Source organism: Marmota flaviventris, chromosome 1 (assembly GCF_047511675.1).
Source record: "Marmota flaviventris isolate mMarFla1 chromosome 1, mMarFla1.hap1, whole genome shotgun sequence".
Taxonomy (NCBI): Eukaryota; Metazoa; Chordata; class Mammalia; order Rodentia; family Sciuridae; genus Marmota; species Marmota flaviventris.
This window is the reverse complement of record NC_092498.1, coordinates 161572010-161585524: the sequence shown is the minus strand read 5'-3', so window position 1 is coordinate 161585524 and position 13515 is coordinate 161572010. Positions and strand designations below refer to the sequence as shown.

Here is a 13515-nt window from a genome sequence, read left to right as displayed (position 1 = left end):
AGGATTTTACTAAAAATTACTGAGGCTGGCCTAAAACTTGTGGTCCTCCTGCCTCAGCCTTCTGAGTAGCTAGGATCACACACACACACACAGCTCATAACTGTTCTAACTTTAAAGGGAGACAAGGAGCACAGTAAGTTCTCAATGACAATTTGCTGGATTTAACAGACTACACTTGATGAATTGCAGGATCTTGTATGGACACTTATGTTCAGTTTGTTCACAAAATTAAGGTTTTATGGATCATCTTGAAACCTATAGGCGGGTATTCTTAAATGCTTTAGGCATCCAACTGAAAGCCTCCTGTCCACCTCCACACAGCCCCACCATCTCTCCTATGATAATCTGATGGCAACCACTGTCTCAACCTGTAAGATAATGCTTCTGATATTTTGCCATTACGTATCTTGTCATGGTAGGTTTTTTATTTTATCATTTGGTTTACAGAAGAGTTTTTGTTGATTATGAGAATGTTGGAGTTAGTTTCAAATAAGATCACATTTTCTCTAATGTTAGTGGATCATTCCCATCAACCAAAAAAGCATGCTCCAAAGCAACAACGAAACCTCTTTCTCTTCCCTGTGAGATGCCAAAACTCACAGCCAAGAGTCACCTTTAACTTAAGCAAACAGCCTTCAATCTCCCCGATTTGTTTTCTCACCTGCCCTCCTGCCATTTTACTTTCAGCAGTTGGGCCACTGCCACCATCCATCCCTGTCCCACCCAGTGTCGCCTCCAGCTGATTGCTACAGTGACAGTTTGAAAGGTAAGTAAGGTCATTTCTCTGATTTCTCTGCTTAAAACCTGCAGTGACTTGCTGTCGGTTTCTCAAGGTACCCACATGCTCTCTCCCTGGTTTTCACTGAAACATCACCTTACAGAGGCCTTCTATGACACCGTTTAAAATGTCCTCTATCCCTATCCCACTGCATCCCCATCTACATAGCTCTTACCCCACCTGACTCAGAGCTCACAGTTGGAAGACAGAGAAGGAGCTGTTCTAATTCCCCCCACTGCTGTCACTGTTTTGGGGGGAGATTCATTTTGCTAATATACGCACAAGATTCCTTAGAATCTATGCTCTGTAAGGTATGTTCTAGAATCTAGGTTGCCAGCTTGCTAATGAGGTAACTTCTTGTCTTACATGGTTACTTGTTTGTGAGGGAAAGCATACATGAAAACATGTATGTTCCACTATACTAAGAGGGTAACAGTGTTTTCTCTCCAGAATCAGAGGTCCTTACCGTACTGATGAGTCCTGGGTCCTATGCCTCTGACTGTGACCATCATACACCTTGAACAGCACTCGTTCGAATGACAAAACACTTTTCATTAATGAATAATTCAAGTGACATTATCATTATAGGACTACCATCCTTAAAGGCAAGTATGTTTAAGAAAAAAAGTGAAACAACAATGTAGCATTTATTTTATAAGGTGAACTGGGCACATAGTGAAATAAGCTATAAAAATTCCAATTACTCAGAAGAAAATCCTTTGTTCAAATGACTTTACATATTAATTACTCTGGAAAGTTTCTGAACTCTGTTTAGTAGCAGATCTCCTTTCTTGATAGTTTCTTGGTACTGCCAGTTCTTGCTATCAGGTCTATAAATAAATACAGGAAGAAAGTGAATTATTTACCAGCCACATTTCTCCATGACAATCACTGACCTACATTTCTAAGCCACTTGCAAATACCCCTTATTCTATGCACAAAACAGTACCTGTTGGTCTCCACTATTTCATTCACTTTATCAATTTTGCAATGTAGTCTCCCAGCGGCAATAAATCTGGACAGTTCCCTAATTGAAAGAAAGGAAAACCAGCATTAGCCTTAGAAAGAATAGTACTTGCAGAATGCTTTGAAACTCATATTCAGTGTTCTTTCAGGTAACCCTTAGTCTTCCTTCTAGCCTGAGCTATTATTGCATATGCTGTACTTTTGAGATGTCCTTGGTGTACTGTTGGATTTATCATCTACACAGACAACCCTAGAATTTACAGTAATGGGACACAGGTGTCCAACAGTGAAGCCATTCATACCAAGTTTTTAAAGGACCTGGAGAAGAAATGATTCAACTATTACATTGTTTCAGACAAAGCCCATGATCTGCAACAGCCTGTACTGAGATAGTCCCTTCCCGGAGGAAATGTACCAGCTGCCTTGAATTCACTGGTCATCAAAACTGTGGCTTCCGTGCATCTCCTCCTCCACCTGAGCCTCCCATTGCCACCACTAGTGAAGTTTAAGGAACTGACCAAGGCCACACAGCTGTTCAGTTGCAGAGCTGGAAGAAGTAGCCACTCCTTCCCCCAACTCAGAAAACCCATTTATGGGGTCCAGTAAACAGTCTTCTGGGCCATGATTACCGAATTTGGAATTCAATATGCAACAAAACCAGGAACACCAGCATTTAAAAACAAGATTACTATCACTGCTTTTCTTTCTTTCAAAGGAAGAAAATGAGGGAAAGACAACAGAGCTTTGGATTAGGTCTAGCTGTGCACTGCATCTCAAAACAAATACTGATCTATTAGTGTCTGAAACTTGCTCTGACATGGTTAAAAAATAACAGCAAATAAAATGATAAAATTCATTGTAGAATTAAAGAATGACAGATTACAAAGAAAATGGTCTTATTTAAATGAAACACACCCTCATTTTGTCATCGTGAACCACTGAAAACTGTATATGACTTAAGGACCTGTATCGGAAGCCATGATGGCACATGGCTGTCACATACACTCAGGGCAAGGAAGTCCTGCAGTAGCCTCCCAGCTGGAAAACAAGGACGACCCCACACACAAACACCCGCTGCCTAACTCACTGACCTCAGTGCCACACTCGACCACCATTCCCCAATGATGCTGAGTCCCCCTGGCTTTTTCTGTTCCTGTGATATCCAAGCTTGTCCCCTTCTCTGCATCTAGAACTCCATGGGGCTAACTGTCAATCATATCTCAAAGCAAATCCTCCCCTCTCAGGCCTGCCACATGTATATACAGTCCCGAGGGCACTAGAACATTTTCTCATCTCTATCAATACCAAGCACACACAGAGGTCTATTTGAATCACTGTCTTATTCAAATACTAAAAGTCCTAAGTTCAACCACTAGTTTGGCCAGAATTAGAACCAAATGTAAATACAGAAACCTAAGGTAAAACATTAGCTGCGCATGGCTGTCAGAGGAACAAAGGATCACGGCAACTTTAGTGACCACTTCTCTGCACCTCGCTCTTCCCATGTATCAACAAGAGGGGAAGACTGAGGAAGGAAGAGATGACAGATGTGTTTTGATATTTAGAATCAAATTCTTGATGTGTATTTTTTCCCCTCAAAACATAATATCCATAGGCAATGTAGAAACTCACATTAGAAGGCAATTGTAAAACTAACACGGTGCTAAACTTACTGATCAATGAATTCCACTCCAACACCAAATGCTTCTGCCATGTAGCCTAGGGTTAAGGACCTGTAGGATTCCAGCAGCTGGCTGTAGGCGTGAATTCTCATTTCTCTTACATAGTATCGATAATGAGGAGCAAAAAGCCAATCCTTTTTCATTTCCTGTTCCACAACCGCTGCAATGAATAAGATGATAAGTTATGTGATTCCACCTTCCATCTTAAGGGATTAAAATCTAAAACAACTCGAGTCCAAGAGACAGACTTAGTCAAGTAGAGAATTTCTCTCTGCCCTTCCACACCACCTCAACAGCAGCCGTGACCAAGTTGAGGCCAGCTCCAGGCACATCAGTCATGCGGCACTTGGCTATCTGACATCACCTATTAAAAAGAACCCAGTTTCTAAAGGAATGTGTCCACAGACTGACAAAGTAACTATAGGGAACTTCTTATACCCTTAAGAAAAATTTGTGACATAAAAAAAGACCAGAAAGCAGTATAAATTGGACATTTTAAAAGTAACAAAGCAGAAGCAGTAAAAGGAAAGACTGATGAACCCTACTGTCAGAAATGTAAATGGTCTTAACGCCCTATAAAGGTTTAATGAAAAGTGATTTATAAGAACTTGAAAGAGCTCTTAAAACTCAGCTTTAAAAACCAAAAAAGCAGGGGCTGGAGCTATGGCTCAGTGGTAGAGCACTTGCCTGGCAGGTGTGAGGCCCTGGGTTCGATCCCCAGCACCACATACAAATAAGTAAATTAAGGTCCATTGACAACTTAAAAAAAAAAAAAAAAAAAAAAGCAGTAAACCATTCACATGATGTTAATGAGCAGTCCATACAAATACAACTTATTTTTTTGAATATTTACAGATGATATGGCAGGAAAGCAAAGTTTGCAAGTGTAGAAATAGAGGAACGCAATAGTCTCAGAAGACAGTGGGATGAAGCCCTCCATGAACGGGGTGGACAGGAAGATGGCTCTGCTAAGCTGGCTACAGACAGCAAAGAACAGAGCAATGCAAATAAGGGAAGATCTCAGGGCAGGATAAGCACAGCTCGACCTGGGAACAGAAAGGACAAACTTCAGAATACAAGCATCTGCTACAGACATCGAAGTGACCCAGAGAAAAGAAGGACGCTTGTGCCTTGAACAAGGTGGATGACTGTGGATGGGGAGGTGGGAGAGGTTAATGCCTTAAACATCTCCACAGCTCCCAAGCCACCAATCTCATCACACCAGCATGAAACCCCCTTCAATCACTGCTCTCACTAATGCAGCACTTACATCAAGCCCTCGGTAAATGTGCCAGCACCATGCTGGTGTCGGGGACAGGAAGGGAAAAAAATATGAGGTCTGCTCCCAAAAATTCTAGTCAAGAGAGACAATCTAAGAAAGCATGATGAAACGGTGTGCTAGGCTCTAACTACTTATGTAAGTGGCAAGGAGCAAATGAAAACATGCTCAGCATTACCAGTCTTCAGAGAACTGCAAAGTAAAATCACGGTGAGGTCCCACCTCACACCCACTAGAATGTCCATGATCAAAGAGAGAGACAGGTACTGAATTCCCACAGTACCCACAAGTTCCGGTGGGAATGTCAAGTGGTACAACTCCTTTGGAAAATAATTTGGTATTTCCTTTAAAAATTAGATCACCATATGACCTGGCAATTCCAGACTCCCAGGTATATATACCTAAGAAAGAAAAACAGCCACAAAAAAACTTGTACACAAGCGCTCACTAGCATTATTTATAGTAGCCAAAAAGTGGAAACAGTGTAGACGTCTGCTGACTAATGAATGGATAAAATGTGGCATATTTATACAATAGACTATCACTTGACCATAAAAGAAAATGAAGGAATCCATGCTACAACATGGATGAACTGTGAGTGTATTAAGCTAAGTCAAAGTCTTCGGGCACAAGACACTTATCCTGATTCCACTTACGTGAAATGTCCAGAATAGACATTTATAAACACAAAGTAGACAGAGGTGGCTACGGGGGAGAACTGACTGCTAATGAGTTCAGGCTTCCTAATGGGAATCTGTTAATGGCTGCACCACCCTGTCTGCATAGGACACCTTAAAATGGTCAATTTTATGATATGGGAATTGTATCTTTTAATTTGTAATTCCAGGAACGAGAGAAGTAATGAGTTTGTTCTGATTGAGGAAAGGCTCTAGAGACCCCCAAGCACAAAAAAGCAACTCTGCATTACAACCATGTGTACATATGAAGAAGGGGTGAGGCCAAGGGAGCAGTGACTCATGCAAGATAGCCCTGTGCCTGCGTTACATGAGATCGGCCCCTCGAACACAAAGTGCTCCATAAATCCAGCCAAACCCCGGGGCAAAAACAGAACAATCATTTGGAGTCCCCCCCTTCCCATTTTTCATGAATGTGATACATTTAGACAAGCACTTTCTGAAGTCTGCAGCATAAACAAGAGACTACATCAATGCTAAACTTTGCTGTTTTAGCAAAATCATTTGTAAGCTAATTCTTCTGTCATTAGTTCGGTAGTCATTAGAAACCAAATGGCCAGGGAGAAAAGGGGACTGGAGGAAAAAGCAAATTTGTGTGGGTGGAATATCTGTAGAGTAGCTTTGAAGAAACACAGATATTTCCCACAGATTATGTTCTCAGCCCACAACCTCTGAAAATGACATGCAGATCAGCACAAAGCCTTAATTACTGCAAAAAAAAAAAAAAAAAAACCTATCAGTGAAGTCCAGGCTCAGCTGACCTCAACCCAAAGACACTCCATATTCCCTCAACTCTTTCCTCAGAGTCAACCCTTACAATCCTTTATTCACCCTTAACTTATTACCCTCCCCCCCGCCCCCCCCCCTTAGCCTCTAAGGGCATGGTGAACTTCCTTGTCAAAGGGCCAGAGAAGGTAAGTATTTTTAGGTTTGCAAGCCACACAGTTCTCCATCAGATACTCTTCTGCTGTGTTCTGCCAGTACCACCGAGACACACACACACACACACGCCCTTTTCATTTTCATTTTGAGACATGGTCTCCCTTAAGTTGCCCAGGCTGGTCTCAAACTTGCAATACCCCTGCCTCAGCCTCTGAATAGATAAGATTACAGGTGTGTGCCACCTGTAATACATGGACCTCTTTTTCTATTCTTTTAAACAACACTTTAAAAATATTAAAATCATGGTTACCTCCTGGCCTACAAATGTAGTCCTAAAAATGGACTACAGCTTGCTAACTAACCTTCCTCTCAACAAAACTGGCAGAAAATGAGCCATATTGATCAAAAACTTGCGGTTATCTACACACTACATCTTCCAGGTATGTGAAAAATCATCTTTGGTTATTTGTACACAGGATCAGAAGATAAAGACAGAGCATCAAAATGGCCACTCTCTCCTTACCTAATGATTGGAAGAAAACGGAGTAACGACATTCGTAAAGAGAAAAGAGGTATTGCCGAACTGCTGGAAGACTGTGCAACACTTCAAGGATCTCTGCTCCTTTAATGACCTGGGTATTAAAAAAATAAAGCTTATACTTTAATGACTTTGTGTACTTAGAGAAGCATGGAGTGGTCCTTTACAGTAGTAGTACAGGGTCAGTCATCACCTTCTCCCTGAGGTCTGGTCTCTCTAAGGCAATCATGCTGACGTAGACAGTGTAAGTCACAAACGTCTTGTAATCCATGAGCTCATAGGAGGTAAACGTCGAGACGGTGTCGAGAAAGAGCTCAGCTGCCTGTTTAAAATCTCTAATGGCCACACAGTAGAGACCCTGGTAAACCTTCAGGCGGTTCCTTCTGTCCCAGTCTCCTCCTTCTTCTATTAAACTATTAAATAAAAACAGTTGAGGTCATAACCTGAAAACAGTGCCACTTTTTAAAAATAAATTTGTTGTAGTTACTAGGAATTTAACTCAGGGGAACTCTTACCACTGAGTCACTGACCACCCCACCCCACTTTTTTTTTTGAGACGGGGCCTCACTAAGTTGCTGAGGTTGGCCTTGAAACTGCGATCCTTCTGCTTCTGCCTCTGCCTTGCTGGGATTACAGGCTTGAGCCACCACATCTGGCCACTTTTTTAATTTTTCAAAGAGAACACAACTTAACTTGAACAAAAGGGCGTATTTTGAAGAAAGTATTTTATTCAATAAGCACAGTTATTTGACCAAATTTAAGAGTTGTAAACAAAATAAGCAAGTTTCTCCTATCAACTTCTCATTAATAGCATCATAATTTAGAGGAAATTTCACCCCATTACTTTTAAAAGTACCTTTTGGCTTTTTCTGTGTTTCGGGTGATAAGATCATTATCCATATAAAACAGACCAATCCGAAGGAGATAGAATACAATGTCCAGGCGGTGACCCAGGGCCACAGTTTTGTCGTATGTCTTACGAAAGGCAGTCAGAGCTCCCTCCTGTCCAGAAAACCAACACAACAGGTGAGGAAAGTTTACAAGTTGCCAAAGCTACCAGCTGTCTGGGAGTTCTTCAGAAGAGCTGGGGCAACAGGTCAAAAACAAGACGGCCACGCGCTGATTACTGCTGAAGCTGTACAGTGAGTAGATGGGTTTATTATACTGTTCTTTCCACTTGTATAAGAAATGCCTAGCATATACTAACATTCTAGAAAATATAAGACATTAGTAACTTATAATTGTAGTATCCCTTGTCTCATGTATGCAATGTTTGCTTTAAAAATTATAATACACTACTTGAAAAAACTTTACTATAAATTAGCAATTTTTATCACTTTGAAAGCAATGGGGGGGCTGGAGTTGTGGCTCAAGTGCTAGCGCTAGAGTGAGGCCCTGGGTTCCATCCTCAGCACCACATAAAAATAAATAAATAAAGGCATCGTGTCCAACTACAACTAAAAAAAGTTTTAAAAAGGCAATGGGAATATTATCTTATGCCACTGATTATTAGCATACAACTATGTACATATACAATCCTATCTCAAAGCACTGTCGAATAAAATGATTCCACTGTTTTGAAGAATATGAATAAAAATTTGTTTATACTTGGTATTTTTCAAAACATGTCTAGCTGGTTTGTATGAAATTCATTCCTTCATAATTTCCATGGACTTACAAGAGAGGCTGTCAAGACAGCAATGGGTGCACCTCACCTCAACTCCTGACATGTAAACACTACCCCCCCATGAAAAGGAACCGGGGTCCTAGGAGAAACGGACCATTCCAGGTATGGAGAGGAAAGATAACAGGTGAGCTTGTGAAATGTTCCTGTGTCAAAACATAAGAAAGAGGCAGCTGGGGATGTGGCTCAAGAGTACAGTGCTTGCCTGGGGTCCTGGGTTTGATCCCCAGCACCACAAAAAAAAAGCCCACTAATGAAGTCATGTCAAAGGACAAAGAAGCTGTCTTGAAGGGACCTCCACTAACAAATCAACAAATCATAAAAAATAAAGATTACAACCAGTGGCCAACACAATAATAAAAACCCTCCATGTCTATACTTAATAAAAACAGTGTATAGGAGGGGAAAAAAAGAATGTGCTTTTTGGAAGAATGCTACTTAGTAAACATAAGAGGAACATAGTATTAGAACATAACCAATTCGTAACTCCTTGATTTTGACTCAGGCATGTCCTTGTTGAAGTTAAAGGTCTGAATCAAAAGTTTCTCACTCAGAAGTGATATAGGCAGCAGCTAACCAAAACTCTTTAAAACAAAACCATACACACACATAACCTAAAAGCAGAACTAGTATTTTTAAACTTTCATTATATATTCCAAATTTTTACCATGACCAAGTCTTTCAATTAAGTAATAGCTTCACATTTTGTGCCAAGTACTGGTCTAAGTTCTTTGCCTCTATCTTTAGCCAGCAATAAGTAGAAACTGTCATTATCCCTATTTTACAGATGAGAAACTAAGGGTTCAGTAAATCAAAATTAATTAAGCTGAAAATAAAACTCAGATGATCTGATCCAAAGGAGCACACCATTTCATTCTTTATATTGACCCATCATCCTATCTACTTAAGTCTACTACTTAAAATTAAGGACATTCAGAGCGCATCCTCTTACCCACTATCACACAACTACTAAATTTTTTTTTAAAAAATCCAGTTCTGGTGAGTGTTATGCAGAACTGGCCACACAGGGCAAAATAAAAAATCGCTCACTATCCCAGCAATTTCATTTCACAGACTGATCAATACCTCAGAGAAACACTAGCTTACAAAAATATACCAAGAGACAAATACAAGCATGTTTTCTACAGCAGCAGTTTGTTAAAACAAAAACAGCTGAAACAACATATAGGTCCACCAACCCCTGAATAGACAAACTATGGCATATTCTACAGTTGAACATTAGGCAGCAGTTCACCAGAATGAGTGAGATAGGTATCTGTTAACATGGGAAGTCCTCTCAGATATACCAGGTGAAAAGAATAAACAGGACATGGGCTGTAGCTCAGCCAAGCATGCATGAGGCACTGGGTTCAATCCTCAGCACAACATAAAACAAATAAATAAATAAAATAAAGGCATTGTGTCCATCTACAACTATAAAATATTAAAAAGAGAGAATAAACAGGACTACCTGAGTACACTATGATTCCATATAGGTTTTTTTAAAAATTAAATACTACCTATTTTCTACAGGACAAGTGCATGCACATAAATGCACAATAAAAGAACTAAAAGGTCATCTCTGTGGATGTTAGGAGTAAACGGTCAAACCAGAACTTCAACACTTCCTGTGCCTTAGTGTCTTAGAAGGAGAAGAGCAGTGCAGTGTTTTCATAATTAACCACAATAAATACTTCCCAAACAAGTGAGAAAAATGAACTATTGAGAATGACCCCAATTTTGTAAAAGCAGTGAATACAAATCTCCATGTGCACTCGTCTCTAATGACAGGGAGACGGGAGTGGAAGAACACACTGGCATTTATCCAGAGTCAATGATAGGGTCTTGCAAGACTATTGATTACTTATTCATCTTTGCACTGACTCACTAGTTCAGGAACACGACTGCCTCTGGATTTTTAAAGTTATTTTTTACAATGAGATGATATTAGTACAGAATATTCCCCAACTTTACATCATACTCACACAGGAGTGGGGACATCACCGCCACTCACCTTATCGCCTATCCGACAGAGGTACTCGGCTTTTGCCATCATGGCATCTCGAATCTCACTCTCCCCCAGGTTCTTCTCTGCATCTTCCAGCTCCTCATCCAAACGTTTCAACTCCTCCTCATTGGCCTTCTTCATTTTATTGAGCAGGTCCATATCCATCTGCCAGTCGAGGGATTTGCACAAGGCTTCGTAGTAAGGAGCCATGTCTGAAAGCCAAAAAGAGGGACGCACGGGTGAGGTCACTTGTAAAGTCGATGTCTGCCGCCTCTTTTCACGCAACTGTCATCCACCAGTCTCCTCCGCACTCCGGGTAAGGGAAGGGACAGGGCGTGGCAAAGGACATGGCCACAGGTAGACGTCTGCAGGTGGGGGGCCGTCCGAGGGCCAGTCCTGACACTGGCCAAACCCTGCTCGGTCTAAAGGGAGGGTGACCCTCTGCTCTAGACGGCTTCGGTTGCAAAGGAGGGAACTCCAGTCTCCAAGCAAGAGAAGGCGTCAGACGCGGCCGTCCAGGCACGTCCTCCATGCTAGGAAGGGAGGGCTAGGCCCCGACGGACAGGCCGCCGGCCCCTGGGCCTTTGCTCTCGGCCTAGCACCGGGCTCTCCCCCCAGCTGCCCTGGGAGAGAAAGGACCCCAAAGCCATCGCCTCCGGAAGGAAGGCCCTGCCCCCAGAAAAAGCCAGGCCGAGCGGCGGGGACTCGGTAGCAGGACGCCCGGGTTCGCGCCCGTCGGGGAAAGGCCCAGGCCGCTGACTCGGCGCTGGCGGGGCCTCACTGTTGTCGCGGACCGCGGCCATCAGCTCCTCGCGCACCGCCGCGTCCCCGCGGTGCTCCGGCAGGCTGAGCAGAAAGCGCAGCTGCGCGATGCGCAGGTCGGGATTCTTGGGCAGACCCTCCTCCTCCAGGTTCTCCAGCGGCATCTCGGCGGCCGGGGGGACAGCAGACAGAAACAAACCCGGCTCCGACGCGCTGCGACTACGGCAACGGAAGCGGGAGGAGTCGGACAAAACTCCCAGCCACCTCCGGCCCGGCTTCCGGTCCCTTCTCTGCCGCCGCCGCCAACAGCGTCACCTACCGGACACCGCCGGGAACGCCTCGCCCGGCCTGAGCACCTACGCCCCCGGGTGGTCACTAGTGATTTTTCCTCGCTCAAGGCCAGCCCCGAGTGGGTGGAACTCAACTTCCAGGTCGTGAACCTCTTCCTCCCTCCCCTTTTATCTCTTTGTGTGAAAATTTTTGAATATTTAATAATAAATAGTGACAATGAAAATAACCAGCAAAATCTGTCAAGTCCTTACTCATCATTTTCATTCTTCTAAGGCTGTGACATTAGCCATGTGTGGGCATGTGATCCACTAGGTCATGCAATAGCTTTGTAGCTTGGGCTACATAAAAACCCCTACCTAAGTCCTGCGCATTGGTGCGACCTGTAACCCCAGAGGCTCCGGAGGCCCAGGCAGGAGGATCGCGAGTTCAAAGCCAGCCTCAGCAACTCAGAGAGGTATATGTTGCATAAATTTCCATTCAGGAATAATAGACAAAGAAATAGTGATTTTTGAATCTTTACCATCAAATTATTTTCCAAAAGAGTTGAACCAGCCACTGAAATGACACATTCTCATAAGTAGTAGGTCTTGTACCTACTTCTATAAAAATGAAATAGGCTCTCTTCACCCCCCCCCGCCCTTTTTTTTTTTTTTTTTTTTTTTGTACCAGGGATTGAACCCACAGGCCCTTAACCCCTGAGCCACATCCCCAGCCCTATTTTGCATTTTATTTAGAGACAGGATCTCACTGAGTTGCTTAGGGCCTCACTAAGTCATTGAGGCTGGCTTTGAACTCATGATTCTCCTGCCTCGGCCTCCCAAAGGCCAGGATTACAGGTGTGTGTGCCACAACGCCCAGCAAAAAAAAAAAAAAAAAAAAGGCATTTTTAAGACAAAACGAATGGCAGAGAAAGTAGAACAGCAAAGCAAAAAAAAAAAAAAAAAAAACTACCAGCACTCAGCCACTGGTGAAGAGCTTTCTAAACATCTTTCACTTACTCATCCATCAAACATGATGGCAAAGTACCAGGCTGTGTTGTAGGAACCAGGGATACAGCAGTGAAAAGAACAAAGCCCCCCAGGATCGTTACACACATGCACTTTAAGAATTGTTCTGTTCATCCCACCATGTGCTGAGGCTGTCTTGCTGCATCAATAACTACAGACTGACCTATAGGAGCCTGTGATATTATGGGTCAACTTGTCCCCCATTAGTCCTTAGCTGATATCAGTTTGGGTCATTTCCATCTCTCCACCCTTGTAAACATGGATGGAGGTGGGGATTATGTGTGGACAGTATGCTTTGCATTACTTGTGTGATTATTTCTTAATCTAAACCCCTAGAAGTTTATTGCTACATAAAAGAGTGTGTACATTACACATCTGGATACATTCTGTAGGGATTATATCATTTATTTTTCCATTTACATTCCCAATACTGAACAGAAGCCCTGTGGGAGGAGAAAAAGTAATACCCTTCCCTTCCCCACAGCCAGCTTCATGACTGAGACACATGCCTGTCATCCCAGTGGCTCAGGAGGCTGAGGCAGGAGGATCGCGAGTTCAAAGCCAGCCTCAGCAACAGGGAAGCCCTAAGTTACTCAGTGAGACCCTGTCTCTAAGTAAAATACAAAATAGGGCTGGGGATGGGGCTCAGTGGTCGAGTGCCCCTGAATTCAATCCCGGGTACAAAAAAAAAAAAAAAAAAAGATTAACAGCCCAAAGCATGCAGATTTACTTAATGTAAGTTCTATGGGACAAGAGAACCTTCAGAAATGAAGACCCAAAGAAACAGGGAGCACGCGTGGTTCTGTGCTGAGCTGGATGAAGAGAGGACTCAGGTGCAAAGCATCCTGGGACCCAGGAGCTGTGGTCCTGCAGCAAAGAACTAGGCAAAGGAAGAGGCCCAGCTCAGACTCCTCTTGGTGTCACTGTTCAGAAGTGAGGACGT

The 13515-nt window shown here is 42.8% G+C and overlaps 2 protein-coding genes across 2 annotated transcripts in view; one reads left to right on the top strand and one right to left on the bottom strand.

Moving 5' to 3' along the window:
• Atxn7 (ataxin 7) overlaps positions 1–6959 on the top strand; it is a 149013-nt gene extending 142054 nt beyond the window's left edge. Inside the window, exons 16-17 of the mRNA XM_071618508.1 lie at positions 688–766; positions 6759–6959. The gene's annotated coding sequence lies outside the window, so the exon portion shown is untranslated. The remainder of the gene's footprint in view (positions 1–687; positions 767–6758) is intronic.
• Positions 1407–11512, bottom strand: Psmd6 (proteasome 26S subunit, non-ATPase 6). Its single transcript, XM_027954525.3, has 8 exons — positions 11294–11512; positions 10519–10724; positions 7677–7822; positions 7014–7233; positions 6806–6914; positions 3418–3586; positions 1728–1805; positions 1407–1608 (listed from the first exon to the last, which is right to left on the bottom strand). Exons 1-8 carry the CDS (start codon positions 11436–11438, stop codon positions 1512–1514), a joined length of 1170 nt encoding a protein of 389 aa, XP_027810326.1. The 5' UTR covers positions 11439–11512; the 3' UTR covers positions 1407–1511.
• Positions 11513–13515: the final 2003 nt, after the last annotated feature.

Coding starts and splice junctions, on each gene's coding strand:
- Psmd6 (XM_027954525.3), bottom strand. CDS start 11,438: ATGCCGCTGGAGAACCTGGAGGAGGAGGGTCTGCCCAAGAATCCCGAC. Junction 10,725..11,293: donor GGCCGCGGTCCGCGACAACA/GTGAGGCCCCGC, acceptor TTTGGCTTTCAG/ACATGGCTCCTTACTACGAA. Junction 1,806..3,417: donor GGAGTGGAATTCATTGATCA/GTAAGTTTAGCA, acceptor TCTTTCAATTAG/GGAACTGTCCAGATTTATTG.